We start from the raw sequence: 23,587 nt of genomic DNA, 5'->3' as shown, positions 1-23,587 counted from the left end.
GGAGAAATGTTAGAGGATGCTTCTTCACTAAGAGAGTGGTGGCAGAATGAAATGATCTTCCAGAGGAGATAGTTGCGGCAGGGTCTCTTCTGTCATTTAAGAGAAGGTTGGATGTGTGCATGGATGTGAGGGCATTGGAGGGTTATGGGTGGAGAGCAGGAGGGAGGAACTAGTGGAGCTGTTCAAGTGAACTGGCACAAACTTGAAGGGCCAACATGGCCTGTTTCCATGTTGTAAATGGTTATGTGGTTAAATATTGTTCTTAAAATGTCCCTGGATGTTTTGCCTCTCAAAATCAATATTCGGTGCAACAGATATTTAGGAAAAAGATTTATCTTAACCTTTATTTGTTAGGAATTTGAGTGTAAAACTAAAGATAAGCTCTGTGATCTCCTTAACTTAAAAAGGATGTACTTGTTGTAATGTGAAACATTGGTACCTAGCATGGCATATCTCTCATATACAAGGAGATTGAATATGCCAGGATTTCATTCTTTACAATTTAGAAGTAAGAGAGGGTATCTCAGTGAAACACACACATTTCTTATATAATTGAACTATGTAGCTATGGGGAGGATTTTTTCCCTAGCTGAAGACTCCAGAATGATGTCTCTGAAGTGAAAGAACATTTCCTTACTCATGGATAGTAAACCTAGAATTCTTTACCCCAGAGGCTAGTGGAGGCTCAGTTTTTGATAGCTTTCCAAAATAGATCAAAATGTTTTGCATATAGGAGAAATCAGAAATATACTGTATGTACAAGAAATAATGTTGCTTCTTTAGTAGAAGAGCAATCATGATGTTATTGAATGACAATGCAGGCTCAAGAGGACAAATGGTCTACTCCTGATTCTATTACTTATGTAAGAACCATAGAACACTACAGCACAAAAACAAGCCCCTGTGGCCCTTCTAATCTGTGCTGAACCATTTTTTTTGCCTAGTCCCACAGACATGCACCCAGTTTATGGCTCTCTGTCAGTATATATAGCTCTCTCATCCGTGTACCTGTCCAAATTCTTCTTAAATGTTAAAATTGAGCCCACATTCACCACTTCAGCTGCCAGCTTGTTCCACACTCCTACCACTCTTTGGGTGAAGAAATTCCCTCTCACGTTCCCCCTAAACTTTTCCCCTTTCAATCTTAACCCATGTCATCTGGTTTACTCTGAATATCCCCTCATAATTTTAAATACCTCTATCAAATCTCTCTTCATTCTTCTATGCTCCTAACCTGTTTAATTTTTCCCTTTAATTCAGTTCCTGAAGTTCAGGAAACCTCCTAGTAAATCCTCTCTGCACTCTTTCAATCTTATTGATATCTTTTCATTAGTTAGGTGACCAAAACTGCACACAATACTCCAAATTTGGCGTCACCAATGTCATATACAACTTTACCATAACATCTCAACTCCTATACTCAATACTTTGATTTTTTTTGTTGGGCAATATGTTAAAAGCTCTCTTTACAACCCTATCCACCTGTGATGCCAATTTCCAGAATTATGAATATGTATCCCCAGATCCATCTGTTCTACTGCACTTCTCAGTACCCTATCATTTACCGTGTATGTTCTTTCTTAGTTTGTCCTTCCAAAATGCACACCTCACATTTTTCTGCATTAAATTCCATCTGCCATTTTTCAGCCCATTTTTCCAGCTTGTCCAGATCCCGCTGCAAGCTTTGAAAACCTTCTTCTCTGTCAACACCTCCAATCTTAGAATCATCTACAAACTTGCTGATCCAATTTGCCACATTATCATCCAGATCATTGATGTAGTTGACAAACAACAGTGGTCCCAGTACTGATTCCTGAAGCCCACCACTAGTCACAGGCCTCCAGTTTGAGAAACAGTCATCCACCACCACTCTTTGGTTTCTCCCATCCAGCCATTGTCAAATCCAGTTCACTACATCACCATGAATAGCTAGCGTATGAGCCTTCCTGACTAATCTCCCATGTGGGACCTTGTCAAAGGCCTTGCTAAAGTCCATGTAGACAGAATCCACAGCCTTTCCTTCATCAACTTTCCTGGTAACATCCTCGAAAAACTCTGAAATAAATGGTTAAACACATCCTCCTCGCACAAAGCCATGTTTATCATCCCTAATCAATTTCTGACTATGCAAATAATTGTATATCCGATCTCTTAGAACACCATCGAATAATTTACTTACTACTGACGTCAGGCTCACTGGCCTATAATTTCCAGGGTTATTTTTGGAGCCTTCTTTAATCAATAGAACAACGTGAGCTACCTTGTGGCTAAGGATTTATGGACCATGAAATCTGGCTGCTCAACCTCCCTCCTGAAAATGCCATAAACTCGATCTGAGATATCTTGAACCCTGACACTAGGGATGCAAAATGCCATCCGGGATACTCCATCTCTTCCACAAAACCTCTTATCTGTCCCTCTATCTGTGGAATCCCCTTTCACTACAGCTCACCTCTTCTCCTCCCTTCCCTTCCTAGCCACAGGACCATACTCCATGCTGGAGACATGATCGCTGTGGTTTGACCCTAATAGGTTAATTTCCCCCCCCCCAACAGTATCCAAAGTAGTTTACTTGTTATTGAGGTGAATGGCTACAGGGGCATCTGTTCCCTTTCCCTCTCCTGACTCATCTGTTCCCTTTCCCTCACCCATCTACCTTGTCTCCTAGTGTCCCTGTCAACAGCCTCTGCCTCCCAAATGATCCAGTGTTCATTCAACTCCAGCTCCAATTTATTAACACAGCTTGTCAGGAGCTGCAGCTGGGTGCACTTCTAGAAGATGAAGTTGTCATTGATATTGCTGGCTTCCCTGATGACCCACATTCTGCAAGAGGATCATTCCCCTGTTCCTTTCAGATGAATTGCAGACCAATGAAACTCCTCAAAAGATTGACTTACTGTGCAATATTTTGTACAGAATTTTTTTTTGTTTGTTTAATTAAAGTTAAGAGACAAACAATATTGTATATTGTCTGCAAATTACACACCTTATTAGGTATTAATTAGTCACAAGATATGATAAAATCATAAAAGACAGAAACAGGTCCTTAATTGCACCATGTCTATGTGGGCATCATCCCTGCTAATCCCAGTTTTCTCTATAGTTTTCCATTCCTTGAAGTTGCCTTCAGATTTATTACACATTTCAATTCCAGAATTGTTCTGATAAAAAAAGCAATGATCAGCTTCAAGTAAATAACTGAGAGTAAAACGTATTTTTATAATCCACAAAAAATGCCATTTAAGTGAGATTTGCCAGAGCACTTTTGGATAAATGTTTTCCACTCTGTGGCAAACTTCTTCTTACCATCTCAGCAATTGTGAATCATAATTTACTTGTAGAGAAAATGCTGGCTTAGATGCAATAATGGACAGAGGGAATTAGAGAAGCAAGTTTGTAAGGAGATAGCATATATGTGTAGTAAACATAAGGTGGTGATTGTAGGAGATGTCAACTTTCCACACATTGACTGGGACCCCCATACTGTAAAAGGGCTGGAAGGGTTAGACTTTGTCACGTGTGCAGGAAAGATTTCTAAATCAATACATAGAAAAAAATGACAAGAGAGGGGAATAATATTGGATCTCCTATTAGAGAACAAGATTTGTGTTGGGGAACACTTTGGATCGTACTTTTAGGTTAATAATGAAGAAGGATAGGGTTGGGCCTAAGGTTGAGATTCTTGATTGGAATAAGACTAATTTCAAGGCAATGCAAAAGGATTTAGAAGGTGTGGATTGGGATCATTTATTTTCTGGGAAAGATGTAGCAGATAAATGGAGGATATTCAAAGGGGGAATTTTGAGAATACAGAGTCAGTATGTTCCCATGAGGATTAAAGGAAAGGTTAGAAACTGTAGGAAGCCTTTGTTTTCAAAGGATATAGGGAATTTGGTTCAGAGGAAGAGGGATGTGGACAACAGGTATAGACAGCAGGGAATAGATAAGGTATTTGAGGAATATAAGGAGTGTAAACAAAATCTTAAGAAAGAAATTAGAAAGGCTAAAAGAAGATACGAGGCTGCTTTGGCAGACAAGGTAAAAATAAATCCAAAGGGTTTTTACAGGTACATTAAAAGAACAGTGAGGGATAAAATTGGGCCCCTTGAGAATAAGAGGGGTAGGATATGTGAGGAGCCACAAGAGATGGGGGAAATTTTAAATGATTTATTTTCTTCAGTATTCACTAAGGAAAGGAATATTGAGTCAGGTGAAGTAAGTTAGTAGTGATGTCATAGAAAATATACAGATTAATGAGAAGGTAGTATTGGCTATTTTAAAGAGAATCAGTGGATAAATCTCTGGTCTTGAGAAAATATTTCCTAGGGCCTTGAGGGAGGTTAGTGTAGAAATAGCAGAGGCTCTGACAGAAATACTTAAGATGTCATTAGTCACGGGAGAGGTGCTGGACGAATGAAAGGTAGTTCATGTTGTTCCACTGTTTAAAAAGATTCTAAAAGTAATCCAGGTAATTATATGTTTGTGAGTCTGATGTTGGTGGTGGGTAAATTAATGGAGAGTGTTCTTAGAGAGAGTATATACAATTATTTGGAAAAACAGACTGATTAATAGTCAACATAGTTCTATGTGTGGTAGATCATGTTTAACAAATCTTATCGAATTTTTCGAGGAGGCTACCAAGAATATTAATGAAGGGAAGGCTATGGATATGGTCTATATGGAAGTTAGTAAGGTTCCGCATAAGAAGGTTAGGACGTTTCAAGCATTAGATATTAATGTTGAAGTAGTGAAATGGATTCAACAATGGTTGGATGGGAGATGGCAGAGAGTAGTGGTGGAAAATTGTTTGTCAACTTGGAGGTCAGTGACTAGTGAAGTGCATTAGGGATCTGCATTGGGGCCATTGTTTTTGTCATATATATATATTAGTGATCTGGAAGTTAGGGTGGTAAAGTGGATAGTAAGTATGCAGATGAAACAAAAAATTAATACTGATAAGTGTGAGGTGCTACTTTTTGGTAGGATTAATCAACAAAGGGCATATAAGTTAAATGGTAGACAATTGAGGAGTGCAGTAGAACAAAGGGATTTAGGAATTCTGGTACATAATTCCCTGAAAGTTGTGTCACATGTAGATAGGGTGGTGAAGAAAGCATTTGGTATGTTGGCCTTCACAAATCAGAGTATTGAATACAAGAGTTGGGATGTCATGTTGAAATTGTATAAGGCATTGGTGAGGGCGAATTTGGAATATTGTGTGCAGTTTGGTCACCGAATTATAGGAAGGATATCAACATAATGGAGAGAGTGCAGAGGAGATTTACAAGAATTTTGCCTGTGATTCAGAGTTTGAGTTAAAAGGAAAGGTTAAACAGGCTAGGACTTTACTCCCTGGATCAAAGAAGATTGAGGGTGATTTGATAGCGGTATTTAAAATTATGATGGGGACAGATAGAGTCAATGTGGATAGGCTTTTTCCATTGAGAGTGGGGGGGGGGGGATTCAAACAAGAGGACATGGATTGCAATTGAAGGGGGAAAAGTTGAGGGAAAACATGAGGGACGATTTCATCACTTAGATGGTGTTGGGAGTGTGGAAGGAGCTTCTGGCCAAAGTAGTAGATGCGGATTCGATTTTAATATTTAAGGAAAAGTTGGATAGGTATATGGACGAGACGGGTGTGGAAGGTTACGGGGTGGGAGCGTGTCATTGGGACTAGGTGGGAGAAGGATTTTGACCAAACTGACTTGTTTTTGTTCTGTAATTGTTATATGGTTATATGATTATAATTTTACTGAATTCTTCTTAAGGAATTCTTGTTCTGCCTACATCTATTACATCTTGCTCCTGCCACTACAAATTTTTATTTCAGGGACTGCCAACAGCTCAATGAATAATGGAGATAGTGACAGAGCTTCACTACCCAAGTTCTGTGAAGGGAATTGTAGGGTCAACATTCAGATCATGTCCCTTCAATCTGGATGGATGAAGAGTCTTGATCTGAAGCATTGACTGTATATTTCTCGCCACTGTTCAGTGACTTCAATAGCTAATTTTTCACTCCAGATACCTGCATCTACAGCCTTCAGAGAATTACTCTTATCTAAACATTTCTTCCAATTAAATAATTCTTCATTACCTCCATAGGGCAGCTGAGTGAAGCACCCAGCACCAACAATCAGTTTCAATCCTGACCAGGGATTGTCTATGGAGACCATAAAGGCAGGTGCTTGGCTATATGCTGGTTGGGAGGTTAATTAGCTGATCTAAATTTCCTCGAGTATGAAGGAGAGTGGTAGAATGTGGAGAGAGCTGAAGGGAATGTAAGGAGAATAAAATTAGATTACTGTGAATGTGATTGACTTTAACTCAATGTGCCAAAATCCCTGCTGCAATGTTGTTTGATTCTATAACTATGCTGTCTACTTACCCAGCTATTTTGGGTGCCATCAATCATTTTTCTTCTAGTTATTTCACTTGTTAAGAACAAGGCACTGTACATCCTACATTAGCATTAAGATATGAACATTATGTGCAAGAAAGCAATCAGTCGATATGGCAAATCTCCAGCTCACCATTTCTACCAATGAGAGGTAGAGGAACATCCCTGCTGTCACTGTGAAAATCCACTGCTGAACATTAAGATCTGCTGACAGAGAGAGTCCAATGTAGAGTCCAATAAATGCAGTCAGTGCACTAATTAAATTCATCAGAATGGCCATCTTTACTGATAAACCAGAGTTCAGAAGTACAGCAAAGTCCCCTGCATGTAAAGAAAATTTGTGTTATTATTTAAAAAGATTCATAGTGAATCTTTGCCTCTTGAAAGACAAAATGATTTGATTATCTAAATCTGCTAAATCTACTTGGACTACTGGGTAAGGAGGTTGGAGGACAGGGGTGGAGATGGCCTGCTTGCTATATTGCATTTAATATCACCCTGGGATGTTGAACAAACTTTAATCTGGAGTATTTGATGAAGGCAGCACTGGAATCCTGAAGGAAAATTATATTGTTTCATTGTGGTATTAATTGAAATACTATATATTTTTAAAATGATTTTTTTGAAAGAGATAAAGAACCCAGAAGACCTGGCTCATACTTTAGCATGGTGGGAAGTAATCAGATTCCATGATGGATAGATGTGGAAAATCTTATCCATACTTTTCCCTGAGAGGCTGTGAGCAAGAGGCCTGCATTCCTGACTTATGCTCCACCCACACAGAGCTTCAATGATAAATAGACATTCACACTAATGTCATGGACACTAGGCCTTGCTCTGTGATGCAAATTTCTATGATTCCATGATGACTCTTGTGGCTGGGAAAGTCGGCGCTACACATCCCGTCTTAGTCCAATCTGAGATCCAATGGCCTTTTGGGTATTGAAATGTCCAACTTAATAATCAACTTGTGCACTAGAAAATGGAGCTATTCAAAATATTCATAATGGCTATTCTTGTCGTAGTTAGGTTAAGCAACAGATGAGTAGGAGAGAGTTTGGCTGAGTTCCTGAAAAAAAATACACAATATAGGTGAACAACAGTCTGCACCTATCACCTCCTAGCCAGATCATAATATATAATATTTATCTTGTGTATTTATTTTCTCTTTTCATTTCATTCAATTTACTGTTATGATTACAAGTACTTGTCAGGCTGCAATTTTGGTGCAAACATACAACTTATATGGCAATCACCTCATTATCTTCACATTTATCAGCTGCTGTTGCTCTCTCCACCCTAACTGGTTTCTGCTGCCCATCAACCTCTCCTCATCTGGATCCACCTGTTATTTGCCACACCCTTGCCCCTTACTTCTTTATCCCAGCTATCTCTTCAGTTCTGACGCAAGGTCTTGATCTTAAATCTCAACAATCACTATGCTTCCACAGATACTCCCTAGCCTGCTGAGTTCCTCCACCATTTCCATTTTGCTTCGATTATAGCCTCTGAAGTCTCTCGTGTCTCTATTATAAATGTGTATGCCTTTTCAGTAAGAACCTGAAATAAGTTCATGGTAGGAGTGTCCATAGCTTCCAATATATTGCAAAGGAAAGTGTAGTAAGGACTTCAATGGCATTTCTGTTTATTTTATGTGACATGCTCCCAGTAACACTGATAAATACACCATTGCAAAATGTTGGAAGTGTAGTTTTTAAAGTTAACTAAACTAGTAAGGTCAGTGGTTTGAACATTATATAGACACCATAGAGCTATGGGATGAGAGGCATAGATAAGGTCAATGATCATTTTTTTTCCCTCAGAGTGGGGGAGTCCAAAACTAAAGGACATAGATTGAAGATGCGATGGGAAACATTTAAAATGGACCTGAGGGAAAACTTCTACACAGGATAGTAGGTGATACACTATCAATAATACCAAAAGGCTGGAGTTGCAGGATGACAGGCTTTTAATACCCTGTTCTGGCTCCCAGGACTCGTACTGAGGGAGGGACTTGGCTTAACTGTTTTTATTAGGGGATTCCGGGGGTGGAGTCACTGAGGTAAGGGAGCCAGCCATTCATATGAACTAAACATATACACAGTGCCAATAACCAAGTAAAAGTCTACAGTGGTGTATCACCACATTCATTCCCTCTTTTAAAAGAAAAGAAAGGTGGAAAAGTCCAGTGTCCATCACAAGTTCAGCCGGTCTGGTGATCTTCTGTTCCTTGAGGACTGTTATGGTACTGGCTGTGGTGCAGCTACCGGTTGCCAGTCGGGTGGGAGTACGCCAGCACTCGCTGTACCCGGGGGCTAGGACGAGTCAGGATGGGGTAGTGGGGATTGGCTGTGGTGGTCATAACAGCTGGTGCCTGGGTTGGGGTAGGGTGCCCGAGTGCTGGGGGGGGGGTCAGTGGGTGTGAGATGTGGTGCTCGGTCAGTGGTGGTCTCAGAATCTCCTGCGCAGGCCAAGTTCTGGTACAGAGACTGTGTCCTTATGTCCATCCAGGTACCTGACATAGGCGTACTGGGGGTTGGCATGGAGGAGGTGCACCTTTTTGACCAGTGGGTCGGTCTTGTGGCCCCATACATGCCTCCTGAGCAGGACTGGGCCCGGGAATGTCAGCCAGGATGGTAGTGTTGTCCCAGATGCTGATATACTGGGGAAGGAAAACAGTCTTCCAAGCGTGTTTCGATTGACTTCTGTAGTAGCACTTCGGGGGCTTTGAGGCAGAGGCTGCGGTGGTTGTGAAGTTGGGACACCCCTGTGTTGTGGCGGAGTGGGACCCTGTGTTCCAAGATGACAGCACCCGCATTCCCCATGAGGCAGCTGCGTTGTCAGATGCGAAAGAGTCCGAGTTGAATCCAGTGTTTTGGCAACCTCGGCAGCCCTTTCCAAGGTTGATTCATTGAGTTCCAGAAAACATAGAAACATAGAAGATAGCTGCTGTCAGATATAGTCTGAGATGAGCTTGTCTATGTTGACTTCTGCAGTCACAACTTTACAGCCACATGCACGCTTGAGTTTGCACAGTGCCCGAATGTACTCCTCGAGGGGCTCACTGGGTTGTTGTTTGTGTGTAGCGAGGAGGTGCCTGGCATAGATGGCGTTAGTCTTGGGGCTGTACCTGCTTTGGAGTTTATTCATGGCGTCATTGAACCTTGTGCATCTCTGCTGAAGGTGTAGACCCAATGGCCGTCCCTCAATCACACCAAGCAGAGTTGTCGTCATCGGTACTCGTGACCTGACCACTGGCGTGCAAGAAATCGTTGAATCAGATAAGCCAGAACTCAAATTGGTTGGAGGTATTGGGTGTTTGCTGATCTACATCTAGTTTGTCCATTGCAAAAAATGTTATGGTGTTAAAATTAATACAATATCAATAATACCAAAAGGCTGGAGTTGCTGGAAAACAGGCTTTTAATACCATAAGAATGATTCATGCTCCTTTTCTGACCTGATCCCAGGACTCATACTGAGAGAGGGACTTGCCTTAACTGCCTTTATTAGTGGATTCCAGGGGGTGGAGTCACTGAGAGAAAGAGGGCCAGTGCCAGTAACTAAGTAACTGTATACAGTGGTATACTGTAGGTTTGTGAAATGAGCTCCCCGAGGAAACGGTGGGACAGATACAATTTAAAATGCATTTAGACAGGTACATGATGGGAAAGGCTTGATAACAAACTTGGTTGGAATGGACGTTGGACAGAAGGACCCATTTCCATGCTCTTAATATGTGATAAAAAAGAGGTTCCAGAATTTGATGAGGGAGCAAAGTTACAAAGGAAGTTTTAGAATCAGTAACCATTTACAACTGTGCATGTAACAGAATCAGTCATCGTCTTTGCATCACTCATTCATGGTTGTGAATTTGGTAAGAACTCACCCATTTCATGGGGAATTTCATGAAACAATATGGCAATAGCTGTGGTGACACCAGTTTCAACAGATGACGAGAAAGCTGCGCCAATGACCAAACCATCGGCAAAGTTGTGCAGGCTGTCTCCCACCACAATCATAATTGCCAGCACGTTAAACGTTTTATCTGGAAAGAATGAAATTCATGCATATTAGACAACAAAAATAGAATGTGGACATCCTTATAATTGATTTCCCTTTTTCAGAAAGGGTGATATTGATACTTAGAACATAGAACATTATAGCACAGAACAGGCCCTTTGGCCATCGATGTGGTACCAACCTACATATTCCTATTAAAAAAAAAGTACTTCATATAGTTTTCTATTTGTTTTTTCAATTCAAAAGGCATTCCAACTTTTAAAGATAGGCTTAAAATGCAAACATTGTCCAAGCGCAGCTTACAAATATTCATCCACTTAGTTTAATGATTTACAATCGGTTTGAAGCCTCTAATGTCATGGAGTCACATAGCATGGAAATGGACCCTTAAGCCCAAATTTCCCATGCTGACCAAAATGTCCCACCCACACTCGACCCTTCTCCCTGTGTTTGGCTCAAATCCCTATCCTACCGATGTATCCATAATTTTTTTTCTTAAACAGAACAGGAGCATGGTCCAAGTCAAATGGCATTAAAAGCGTGTTGTCCTGCAACTCCCACCTTTTGGTATTATTGATATTGTATCAATTTTAATACCATAAAATTTTTTGAAATAGTACCTGTCTCCACCACCTCTTGCCTAGTATAATAAACAACAGAATCTAATTTGAACATATCAATAATGAGTTTTTTTTCTATTTGTGGATAATTAGGATGATAATTGTGAGTGATGAATAAATGTTCCTTTAGGATTCAGTCTGTGGTTTAGCAATTAAGTAATTTAGTCATTGATGCCAACAGCACAGAAAAAGCCTTTTGGCGCACACCAACCGTCATGCGCCCAACCATTCGAATCCCATTTTACACTTCCCACATCCCCATCAACTGTCCGCAAATTCCATCACTCACCAGCAATAATTTTCGCTGGAAAAATAACCTTACCAGCTGATACAGGAGGAAATTCAAGGGAGAACAGGCAAATTACACATGGACAGCACAATGATGGCAGATGTCAGGATTTAACCAAGTTGCTTTAATGATGAGGCAGCTGCACTTCCCATTCCACTCAAACGTATCAATCGTTTAACCTGCATTTAGTCTCAAGCATCTATGCTGTCAAATAGTTGAAATTTAGAAACAGTTACATGCTCGGTCTGAAAAATTGGATGGATCTAACTTAAATAGTGCTCAGAATTAGGACTACTTGATGCCAATTAAACCAGGTGGCTGACTTGATGCTACCTCCTCTCTTACATAAGAGGCATGTTAGGGTCATTTGTTGCCTAATTGTTTACTGTAGCAGGGCTCAAGCTTGGAACACTGATTACCAATGGATGCTGTGTGACCTGCTGAGTTTCTCCAACGCCTTCAATGGATGGAGGTTCAATGTCAATGATGGACTTGATGACATTCATATTGATTTCATGAGATACACTGCTTCCTCCTGGTTGGGACGGGACCAATTGTGAGGGTGTTAATAAATCTTCTACTTCCATGCCCATTCAGCAATCTACGGAAGCCCGACAAGTTCTGAAGGTGAGATGGTGGTGGATCTGATCATTTACTCCATCCATGGACTGATGACCATTTAAAACTTACTAAAAGTCTTTGACAACTGGTAGGCCGTCAGGACTTTTCAGACCAAGTTCTTACTGAATCGTGACTCATTCTGCCTCATCAGGTACCTGTCAGGTGTGATGAATCATCTTGCTTGTCTATCTGTTCCGGGCAGGGTCCGCAAGAAGAAAGTCCAGGTAGTAGGTTGTCTCCAGGCTGATCTGTTCATTGAGAAACAAATTTCCTCATAATATGCTACCTGGTGCAACTTGTACCACAAATGTTTCATTGTAAAATGCATTATACAGTTAAATCCTCGGTATTCAGCACCTACGGGATCACAGATGGCAGATATGCAAATTTTCCAGTTGACTGAGGCACACTCTTACAATGCTGAACTAATATACCTAAATTAAGTATAGACAGTTTTAAAGACAAAAGACAGTGCAAAATGTAAAGTAATTTGAAAATTAAATCAGAAATGTACTCCTTAATTATGTAAAGTTCACATTAATCAGGTTATTCCCGTAATTTACAAATTTAAATTCGAACCCCGGTCGCTGGCACTGTAACTAACTATCTTGTCATCATAATCAAGTTTTCAGATAAAGCCTTACTAATAGACCTAATACTGATAAATATAAAGACTCTTGAACACACAGGATTCCAGCAAGGTTTATATGATCATTTTGGAAGAAGATTAACACAGGTCTCAAGAGGCTGGGATAAATCCACTACATATTTATACCTAATATTTGCATATATGAGCTCTAAATTTGCAAGAATATACCATATTTATTTCTCAAAGGGATACAGCTTGGAATTTCTGCATTCCACCATCCCATACCTGAATGTGAATCTGATTTCCAGGTCACTTTCTTTCCACCTCTAATGCTATTTTAGCAAATTTCACTTGTTATATTGATAGTTTCAACTTGGGTCTTGTTCCTTCTATATTTCACAATAGAAACAAATCTGGGTTTTATGCAAATACAATACCTGCAATTTGTTCTAAAAAATATAATTAAGTCCACCCAAAAAGGCTTTACCTTGGGACATAACAAAGTTAAATCCAAAAAAAATTCCTGACTTCACCACACCTAAAACATTGATCTGATAAATCTGATTTAATTCTATTCAACTTTTGTGGTGTCAAATGTAGCTGATGTAAACAATTATATTGAACTAATCTATACATTACATTAGTAGTATTTTTCATACAATCTCAACAGAGATCTGACCATATTTGTTCATCAATTGTAATATTCAAATCCAGTTCCCACCTCTTTCTAGATTTATGAACTCCATGTTTAGTAGTTCCTGTTTGTCATAAAAGATGCATTGCAGAAGTAAATTTCTTAGTATTTCCTTTCCTAATAAGTATTTCCACTTCACTACAATTAGGTAACAGCATTGCTGGATCTAACTTTTCCCTCAAATAAAAATGGCAAAAAAAGTAAATATTATTGGCTATTCCATATTTATTCCTTAGTTGTTCGAATGACATCAATTGGCCTTGTTCATAACAATCTTCAATAATTTAATGTCTTTATGAAACCAAGTATATAAAATGGGAGTTTTGAATCAGAGGCTTGGGTGAACCTTCTGTTCCAATTTCATCATTTATCTTATTCCAAACAGTAATCAAATGTTTCAACAATGGTGTTTCTTTAACACCAGTTATTCATTTTGAATCCCATTCATATGTAAATTCCTCTGCTAATCTCTCTCTTATTTTATCCAGTCCTATTTTAACCCATGCTGGCTTTACTACTCCTTCAAAGAAAGAAGAGAGAATTTTCAATTGAGCCACTTGATAATAATTCTTAAAGTTAGGAAGCTGTAGGACTCCCAATTCATATTTCCACATTAATCTTTTCTATAGAAATTTTTGACATTTTACCTTTCCAAAGAAATTATCTTACATGTTTATTTAATTCTTGAAAAAAAAACTTTTGAGGTAATAATATGGGTAAGGTTTGAAAAAGATATTGTATTCTTAGGAATATAATCATCTTAACACAATTAACCCTTCCTACTAATGTTATAGGTAAAATCATCTATTTTTTCATATCTTCTTCAACCTTTTTAATTAATGACAAATGATTCAATTTCTATTTTTTAAAAATTATCTACACAAATCCCTAAATATTTAATCCCATCTTTTGGCCAATTAAATTGAGTATTTCTTTGACGATGACTATAATCTCCTTCTGTAAGGGGCATCATTTCACCTTTGTCCCTATTCATTTTATAACCAGAAATCTGACCATATTCTTCAAAATTAAAATGTAACTTTTGCAAGGAAGTCTCAGAACATCATCTGTAAATAGACCAATTTTATACTCTTCTTGACCAGTCCTAAAACCTTTAATTTCCAAATCACTCCTAGTTGTCTCTGCTAATTGCTAACAAAGCTGGAGATAAAGGACATCCTTATCTACTTGATCTCATCAGTTGGAATGGAGCAGATATTTGTCCATTAGTCATTATTTTAGCTTTGGGATCATTGTATAATGCCTTCATCCAATTTATAAAAGCTTGAACAAATCAACTATAACCAACAAAGAAAAATTCCACTCCAATCTATCAAATGCTTTTTCTGCATCTAAAGCCACTGCAACACTTAAATCTTTTCTTTTTTTGTGTGTTAAATGTATAATACTAATTAATCTAGCCACATTTTCAGCTGATTATCTCTTTTTTTACAAAGCCTGTTTGATCAATATTTATTAATATAGGTAATACAATATTTTGGCAAAAATCTTATAATCTGCATTTAATAATGAATTAGATCTATAGGATGAAGGTTTTAAAGGGTCTCTATCTTTTTTTAAGTATCACAGTAATTATTACTGTTGAAAATGGTTCTGGGAGAGCATGAGTTATTGATGCTTGGTCTAACATTTCCATAAAAATAGGAAACAATAAATCTTTAAATTCTTTATTAAATTTAGGCAGAAAACCATCTTCTCCCAGAGATTTATTACTTTGTGATGAGCTGATTGCCTCCTTCACCTCTATCTGTGTAGATTGGGGCACTCAATTCTGTTTATTCTTCCATACTCAGCCTAGGTAAATTTATCCGAGATACATATCTATTTTATTTTAATCTTTTAAAGATTCTGATCTATATAATTTAGAATAAAACACTTAAAAGATTCTTTATTTCTTGAGGTTTATAACTGATTTCATTCAAATCATTTTAAATTCCATTAATTATTTTGGAAATCTTTTCCACTTTTAATTGCAATGCAAGTTTTTAAGTGACCGTTTGCCTAACTCATAATACCTGTTTAGTTCTTGTAATTTCTTTGAATGTTCTGCACATTTGTAATGTATTACATTGAAGATTGTTATTAATTAGGTGTCTAGTTTTATCCTCAGAACCTCTCCTTTGAAGATCTTTTTCCAAAGCCATTATTTCTTGCACTAATTGTACTCTTTCATATACTTCTTAATTTTACAAGTGAACTTATCATTCACAAAGAAGTTTGTGTCACAAAATAACAGAATTTAGTAAAATCACAAAAAAACATCCTTTTTAATAATAATGAATTCACTCTCCATCTATAAACCAATTTCTCTTTATCAGTATTACAATCATTTTTATTAAAGGCAAATGATCAAACAAAATTCTCGTTTTATATTCTGCTTCTAAAATCTGCTGAAATTAAAAATAAATCAATTCTAGAATAAGAATCATGCCTATCTGTATAAAAAGTGTAATCCCTTTCTCTAGGATGAATTCTCCTCCACGCATTTATTAAGTATAAATGTCTGATTAATATGAGTGTCATCTTTGCTGCTTTAGCTCTTGTCATTCCTCTATCTAAAAGTGGATATAAACAAAAAATAAAATCTCCTCCTATTAAAATATTTTCATTTGCCTCTGCTAAGTTAAGAAATGTTTCTTGAATAAATTTCTCATCATCCACATTTGATGCATATAAATTCATAAGAGTGTATAATTCTGAATATAATTGACAATGTACCATCATATATCTCCTTGCAGGATCTGTTACTACATTTTGGATTTGAATTGGAAGAATTTTGTTCATCAAATTTGCCAGATCTCTTGCTTTAAAATTAAATGAAGAAGCCACTATATATTCAACCCAGTCTTTTAATTTCAAATTTCCCTTTCAATTAAATGAGTTTTTTAGCATTTTTTAATACATCTTAATACTGACTTCCTCTTCATCTCCCATTTAATCCATTAACATTAAAATTTACAAATTTCACTGTATTACTCATCTTAATAAACCATTACTTCCTCCATCTCCACCTGTGAACCCTCCACCCTGAACTCCACCACTCAGTATCCAATTTGTGTTGGCATGCACTTCCTCCAGCAATCCAGATAGAAAAAGAAAAACAGATTTACAATTAAAGAATACATGTTCCCACATTATAGCTATATATAAACAGAATACCCCTCCCCTCAAATAAGTGTTGTTTAAATAATACACAACACTACCTCCCTCTATTTTTCCAGGCTGTGACCAAGGCCACAAATGCCCACATGATCCAGAAGGAGTTAGAGCCTCATCTCCCCTCCCCAACCAGACCTTTGACCTTTGATCACTTAATTCAGGCATAAAGCATTTTCCAAAAATGAATAATATATATATATATATATATATATATATAGGCATTATTCTGAATTATTCAGTCCTACTGAAATTGTCAAATAAATTTAGTCCATCTAGGACACAGTAGCAACAACTGATTTTCTAATTCTTCATTCCACCTGGGCTCTTAGAAGATCTTGCACAAACTCCTGCTTGTACAAAACTTGAGAAAACATATTGTGACATCAAAGCAAGAAAATCATTAAGGTCGCAGGATGACGCAATACAAATCGATATCCTTTTGTCCAAAGAGTCTTCTTAACTTGGTTAAATTCTCTTCTTTTTAATAAATATGCACTTATATCAGGGTAAAATAAAATTTTACTCCCTTCATACTCAAGTGGGCCTTTCCTTGCTCTTGCCCCTTTTGCCACCATGGTCAAGATCTTCTCTCTGTCTTGATATTGAATAAACTTAATTAGCACAGACCATGGGCACTGATTTAGACATGGTTTTCCTGTCAGGGCTCTGTAGGCTCTTTCAATCTCAACATGGTGTTCAAAATTCTTGTCTCCCAACACTTCAAGAATCCATTTTGCAATGGTGTCTTTCACTCTTGCCACTCTATCATGAACATGCTGCATTTCTCCTGCATTTTCTTCATTTTCCTATCTAACTTACCTAATTTTCTCTTCATTTTATTGACTGCATCTAAGACTTTATTTATTTCCACTTTCACTTCATTCCGTGAAATTCTCTTAATAATAATTCAATATTGGGTATACCTTCTACTTTATGTTTACTTTTAAAAGTCTTGATTTATTTCAGTACCTCCTCTTCTTGTTGCTGATCTTCCTCTTCACTGCTAATCCCTTGTGAGCCGAACTCTTCTGGCCCTGTCGCTGAAGGCCCCGGTGCGGTGATATGTTTTTTCCTTTGTATGTAGTTAGTGTTGACTACTGTATATATGGAGCTTTTACCCTATGACTCATACCCTATGACTTATATCCTCATACCCTATGACTCCTCCCCCGTGGTCCTGGGCCATAAAGGTTGAGCCACCTCTCCCTTCCATCCATTCTTAATCCGGGATCTGGGCCAGCAAGGTTCTTCTGTATATTAAAGCCCATCGTTACAGGTAATGCCTAACAATTCAGTATAAAGAAGATCATCTTTCTAGTGATGAAGAAGCTGCTGCACCCCGATCGGTTCGAAGTGGACCCCCAATCTCCAGGACCATCTGAACAATACGAGCAGTGGATCAGCTGCTTCAGCAACTTCCTCGAGGCCGCTGCCGACCTGGTCGACTCTGATGAAAAGAAGCTTAAAGTTCTGCAAGCAAGAGTCAGCCAGAGAGCTTTCCAAGGAGCTGTGCTACTTATGCCGAGGTGATGGCTAAGCTTCGGGCCCTCTACATGCCGACATGTACTCGCGTTACCTCCTGAAAACAGAAAACAGCAAACTGGTGAGTCAGCAGAAGAGTTCGTTCAGGCCCTGCTTCTACTGGGGAGACACTGTAGGGGTAGTTCCATGGATCCTGTTCCGGAGGCCCAGTGCATCGGAGATCTGGTCCAGGACATCTGTGTGTCGGGGTTGAGGTCCGACATAAAGCAGCGCCTGCTCGAAGAAGACCAGTTGCCACTGAAGTGGGCCATGCTGCTGGTAAGGACACTAGACTCAGCCCAGCACCACGCAGAATCGATCTGCGGCCATGATCGGCAGGTCCACGATGCTAACCTTGCTAAATCTCTGCAGACGCCAAAGTCCCTTAACCCTACATAAAATAAAGACAAGTATGTCTTTAATACCAATCGCCTGGCTCTCCTCAGATGCATCGTGGCACATGGCATTATTGCCCCGAATGGATGAGACCACTGATGGAGCTCCCAGTCCTGAATACTCTGAAGGCACTGAAGAGGTGCCTGGGGCTGTTATCCTACTATGCACAAAGGGTGCCCAACTATGCCGATAAGCCCCACCCCCTCATTAGGTCCACAATTTTCCCGTTATCAGCAGAGGGCAAGGCTGTATTCCATCAAATCCGAGGAGACATCGAAAAGGCCATGATGCATCCATCCTCTTCCAGGTGGAGAACAATGGTTCCAACTTTGCGCTGACCACCACACTCAACCAGGCAGGCAGGCCAGAAGCCTTTTTTTTATATACCCTTCACAGCCCTGAGACACAGCACTCCTCTGTCGAGAAGGAGGTGCAGGCAATTGTTGAGGTGGTGCGCCATTGGCGCCAGTACTTGGCCGGTAAAATGTTTATCCTGTTGATGGACCAGCGTGCCGTCACCTTCATGTTCAATAGGAAGCAGCGGGGTAAAGTTAAAAATGGCAAGATCTCAGGTGGAAAATCGAGCTCTCCACCTACAACTATCATATCTTGTACCAGCCAGGTAAACTCAGTGATGCGCCTGATGCCCTATCCTGGGGGACATGCGCCAATGTGCACTTCAACCATCTCCAAGACCTATACAATGCCCTTTGCCACCCTGGAGTTATGAGACTGTTCCACTTCATCAAGACTCAGAACTTCCCAAACTCCATCGAGGATGTCAGGTCCATGACCAGATGCAGTTGGGTCTGCGCTGAATGCAAACTGCAGTTCTACAGTCCTGGCAAAGTACACCTCATAAAGGCCACACGCCCCTTTGAACGACTAAGTGTCAATTTCAAGGGCCCCCTTCCCTCGTCCAACAGGAACATTTATTTCCTGAACGTAATCGATGAGTACTTTTGGTTTCCTTTTCCCATTCCCTGTCTGGATATGACCTCGGCCACCGTGATTAAAGCTCTTCGCAGTACCTTCACTCTGTTCAGGTACTCCGATTAAATCCTCTGCGATTGGGGGTCCTCGTTCATGAGTGAGGAGCTGCGGCAGTACTTTCTGGCCAGAGGCATAGCCATCAGTAGGACCACCAGCTATAACCCCAGAGGTAATGGCCAGGTGGAAAGGGAGGGTGCCACCATTTGGAAGGCAGTGCTTCTGGCCCTGAAGTCCAGGAACTGGCCAGTGTCTTGCTGGCAGGACGACCTGCCAGAGGCATTTTTCCGATTGCTCCTGTGCACCGCTACAAACACCACCCCACACAATCGTATATTTGCCTTCCCCAGGAAGTCGGCAAATGAGCCCTCAATGGGCCCCTGGTTGGTGATGCAAGGCCTGGTCCTGCTCCAGAGACGCATGAGGGGCCATAAGACTGACCTGTTGGTTGAAGAGGTGCACCTTATCCATGCTAACCCTCAGTATGCCTTTGTGAGGTACCTCAATGGCCATGAGGACACAGTACCTGTCTGGGATCTGGCACATGCCAGAGAGCCCGGAACCATTCCGTACACCCTTGACCACCCTGAGTTTCACACCACACCACAATGGGACTCACTGTTAGGGGCAGACTTGCCTGGGATACCACCCCCCGAGGACTTTACTCCAATGGCACTGGCTCCTATCAGGGCACTCCTTCCCATACCATTTCCGACATCACCCCGACACAGACAGCACCTTCTCCATGTAGTCAGATGGTGACCTCACCTTTAGACACCTGGCCGGCGGAACAGCAGAACACTCCCATCCCTGATCCCCGCAGGTCCCTTAGACAGAGGACATCCCCCTTACTTTTACAATTTTAAACTTTTATGAATTTTTAAATTTATTTTTGTTCAGTTTATTTATTTATTTGTTTCCTTTTTTTTTGATGGCTAGTTGCTTCAATTCCGGACACCGAGGATTTTACTGCACTGAAAACTCTGTCTACAGTTGCCTCCAAAAGGAGATTCCCCAGAGCCAAAAATTACAGCTTAGTTCTCCTGGGCATTAATATATTGAAGAACACTACAAATACTAAATCAATACAGCATTACTATAAAATGAAAGCAGAAATAAGCCTGTGTCCCTTCAAAATTTGTCTGCAGTTCAAGAAGTTCCACTTCCTTTGCCTTTCCCATTCCTTATTGTCTATTCTCTTGATGTCCACACCTGCAATGACTTTAATGTAATTATTATTGAGCTGATACCCTGATGATAGCACCCTGAAGGATCAAGAAACCACAGGGGAGAGGTAACCCAGCAATCTCTAGCATACAGTTAATGGAAATTCCCTGTGCAATGCACAGGCCTGATTGACAACCATGTAGTGAATGTTCATAAGTGACTGCAAGATGCGGGCTCACAACTGATTTCAAAACAAAGGCAATAAAAAGAGATCCGGTTAAGTATTTTACATACTTGAAAAGTGACACTGGGACTTTAACTGACATCCAGACGACAGATTATGTGATTTAACAATCAAGGTTATAGCTTTTCCTGGAAGACCTGAATTCTGCTGGCAATAGAGGAAACGTGCACTGCATGAGCTGTTATGTTATTACCCGTGTAAATGAGAGCAATCAACAACATGTGAAAGAAAATTAGGCACAATTTCCCTTTTGCTCCTATTTAGCCTGAAAATGATTACTGCACAACCTAATGTGCCCAGAACTGTTTGGTTATGCTGTATGTGCATTCCAGTCTGATACAAGTGGGTCCAATTCCTAGGCTTTGTGTGGGTGTTCTGCAATCATTCAAAATGATGGACTTACTTTTGCGATTTTCGGAATTGTTGTCTGTAGGACTTTCAACATTTTCTGAATCTTCTGGATTTCGCTGATTTCAAAATAGGATTTATTAAAAATAGATAACAGAGGCTAGCTTCACAATTCCCTTAATGTGTTTCCCGCTAAATATACATTAACATAATTATGGTTATGATGTCAGTTTGGCGAAATGATTTAATAGCATTTTCATTTAAACAAAATGAATTCAAACATAAAAAATGTATATTTTTTAAAAATGAAGATACACAGGAGACTGAAAAAAATCAGTGCAGTGGGGCGGGAGGGCTGATGCTCTTTATCGATAAAGGATTTAGGCTTGAAACGTAGGACATTCTGTTCCTCCTACTGATGCTGCCTGGCGAGCTGAATTCCTCAGTAAAGTGAGTTTAGTAAGTTTAAATTAAACTAATTTTATATTCAAAAGCAATTAATAACTACTTCTAAATAAACATGGACCATAACATTTATATTTGTAGACCCAAAATAGACTACACTTATTTGGAATTTATGAACACTTGGAAATAATGCCTCAAACTAAATCTTGCATATATTTTAAAATCTGGTCTCTAATGAAATTTCAAAAAGCCGGGTTTTCATGAATAAAATAGGAATCTAATTTAAACATAGAGAGTTGGTTTGCCAGCAGTCGTGAAATTATGCAGGGAAATAGAAGGTAGGCCCTTCTGCTAGCATTCCCTGTGGACTAGTATAGAAGTTTGAAATGCTTAGATAAGTTTGAAATGAGTATTTGCAGCCCTTCTATCTTCTCCCTGCTGCAATTACTACCCTCCTTGGACCCTATTCTCCTTACTCCCAATAGATGCCAAAAACTCCTCACCCCAGAGTTGTCCATTGACCATTTGCCAGACCATTATTTCCTTTCCAATACTTGTGTTTGAATTCGTGATCATTAAAGTAATTTATCATTCATACCGCAGAGCTGATCTCAGTGAAAGGGTAGGATGGAACAGACTCGATGGGCCTAGTGGCCTGCTTCTATTCCTTTGTCTTGTTATCTTGTGGAACATATTTGTTTGCGTGCACCTTTGAACCTCTGGTTAATAATGTTTATTTTTTGGAGCACTGCAACTTGGGGAAAGAAATCCCTTTTTTGATTCTTCATGCTTGCATTATAACCCAGTGGTAAATATCAGGAAATTTATCATATTCTCTGGCTATGCTATACTTTATTAACATCAAATTTAGGGCAAGCTTAATCCAAGTAGTACTTTACCAGCTGCAGCGTCGAGATAGATTTGTCTCTCTCTGATTGGCAATTCAAGTTGGACTCCATTGGAACGTCATGTGAATGTGCCAAATGTCCATTTCCAAATGTCTAAGTTGGGAGAAGAAAAGCATTGTATATTGAAGTCTTCTTAATGTTTGCCAGTATTTAACAGAGGCTAAGTATTTGTGCATTAAATACAACTCACTGATCAACAAAAGTAACAAAGAAAGCCACAGTCAGCTGAAGAAGCAAGGTCATTGGGCATGTTTAAGGCAGAGATTGACAGGTATTTTATTAGTCAGGGTATCAAGGGTTATGGCGAGAAAGTCAAAGAGTGGGGCTGAGTAGCAGGATGGATCAGCTCATGATAAGAATGGTGGAGCAGACTCGATGGGCCAATGGGCCTACTTCTGCTCCTATATCTTTTTCTTGTGATTTTGTGAGATGTTGCCTTTGTTACTATCCAGCAGGAGTCCTGAAGGGAGGTGCTATTGAAACAGCAATCAAAACAGCTTTGGGCCTTCGCTTACCGCTAGCCGCTTTCAGGTGGAATCGCCGGGAGAATACAGCTCCAGAACTGGCTGCGGGTGTCTGCTGAAGGTGCTGTTCTTCCACCCGAAAGGTCCGCAATGGGGAGAGGTGCCGCGGAGCAAATGCAATCTCCTGAGTCAGGGTAGGGGCAGCCGGCGCGGGACATCAGGGCAAGGGCAGCCAGCAGGGGACATCGGGGCAGGGGCAGCCGCCTGACAGCCCCCCTCCCCACTGCCTGACAGCCCCCTGGCATGGGACTATGGGGTAGGAGCGGCCAGCGCGGGATGTTCCTGCCCTGTAGTCCTGCACCGGCTGCCCCTGCCCCTGCAGCTGCCCTGTCATCAGCCCATCACCTGCTAGACACCTGAATGCAGCTAGCCGCTTTCAGGCTGCTGCTTTCAAGCTGCTGCTTTCAGGTGCCGAGGGGAGCGCTCAGAAGCGGAGAATATACCTCCCTGAGGTGGGTTGAGTAAGTACTCCTCCAGGACGGGGTTTTCCGCTTTCAGGTGGCCTCCTGACAGCCGCATTCAAGTATTTTAGGCAGATTTACATTTGGGTATTCTGGCCACCTGAAAGCGGCTATTGATGTTTTCAGACCTGCTTTCTGGCAATAAATCACCCACCTAACATTAACTGGAACTCCATGCACAAGTATAAATGAAAGGCAATATTA

At 40.0% G+C, this 23,587-nt stretch overlaps 1 protein-coding gene across 1 annotated transcript in view; it reads right to left on the bottom strand.

Annotated features, from left to right (window-relative positions):
- The window catches only part of LOC138753657 (zinc transporter ZIP12-like), an 88,231-nt gene that overhangs the window by 5,286 nt on the left and 59,358 nt on the right, over window positions 1-23,587 (bottom strand). The window contains exons 9-13 of the mRNA XM_069916909.1: window positions 22,390-22,491; window positions 21,141-21,204; window positions 12,112-12,204; window positions 10,293-10,451; window positions 6,537-6,724 (exon numbers count right to left, since the gene is read on the bottom strand). Coding sequence (XP_069773010.1) covers window positions 6,537-6,724; window positions 10,293-10,451; window positions 12,112-12,204; window positions 21,141-21,204; window positions 22,390-22,491 — 606 coding nt within the window. The remainder of the gene's footprint in view (window positions 1-6,536; window positions 6,725-10,292; window positions 10,452-12,111; window positions 12,205-21,140; window positions 21,205-22,389; window positions 22,492-23,587) is intronic.

This window comes from Narcine bancroftii, chromosome 1, assembly GCF_036971445.1.
Source record: "Narcine bancroftii isolate sNarBan1 chromosome 1, sNarBan1.hap1, whole genome shotgun sequence".
NCBI classification, from domain to species: domain Eukaryota; kingdom Metazoa; phylum Chordata; class Chondrichthyes; order Torpediniformes; family Narcinidae; genus Narcine; species Narcine bancroftii.
This window is presented reverse-complemented; position numbering and strand designations above follow the sequence as displayed.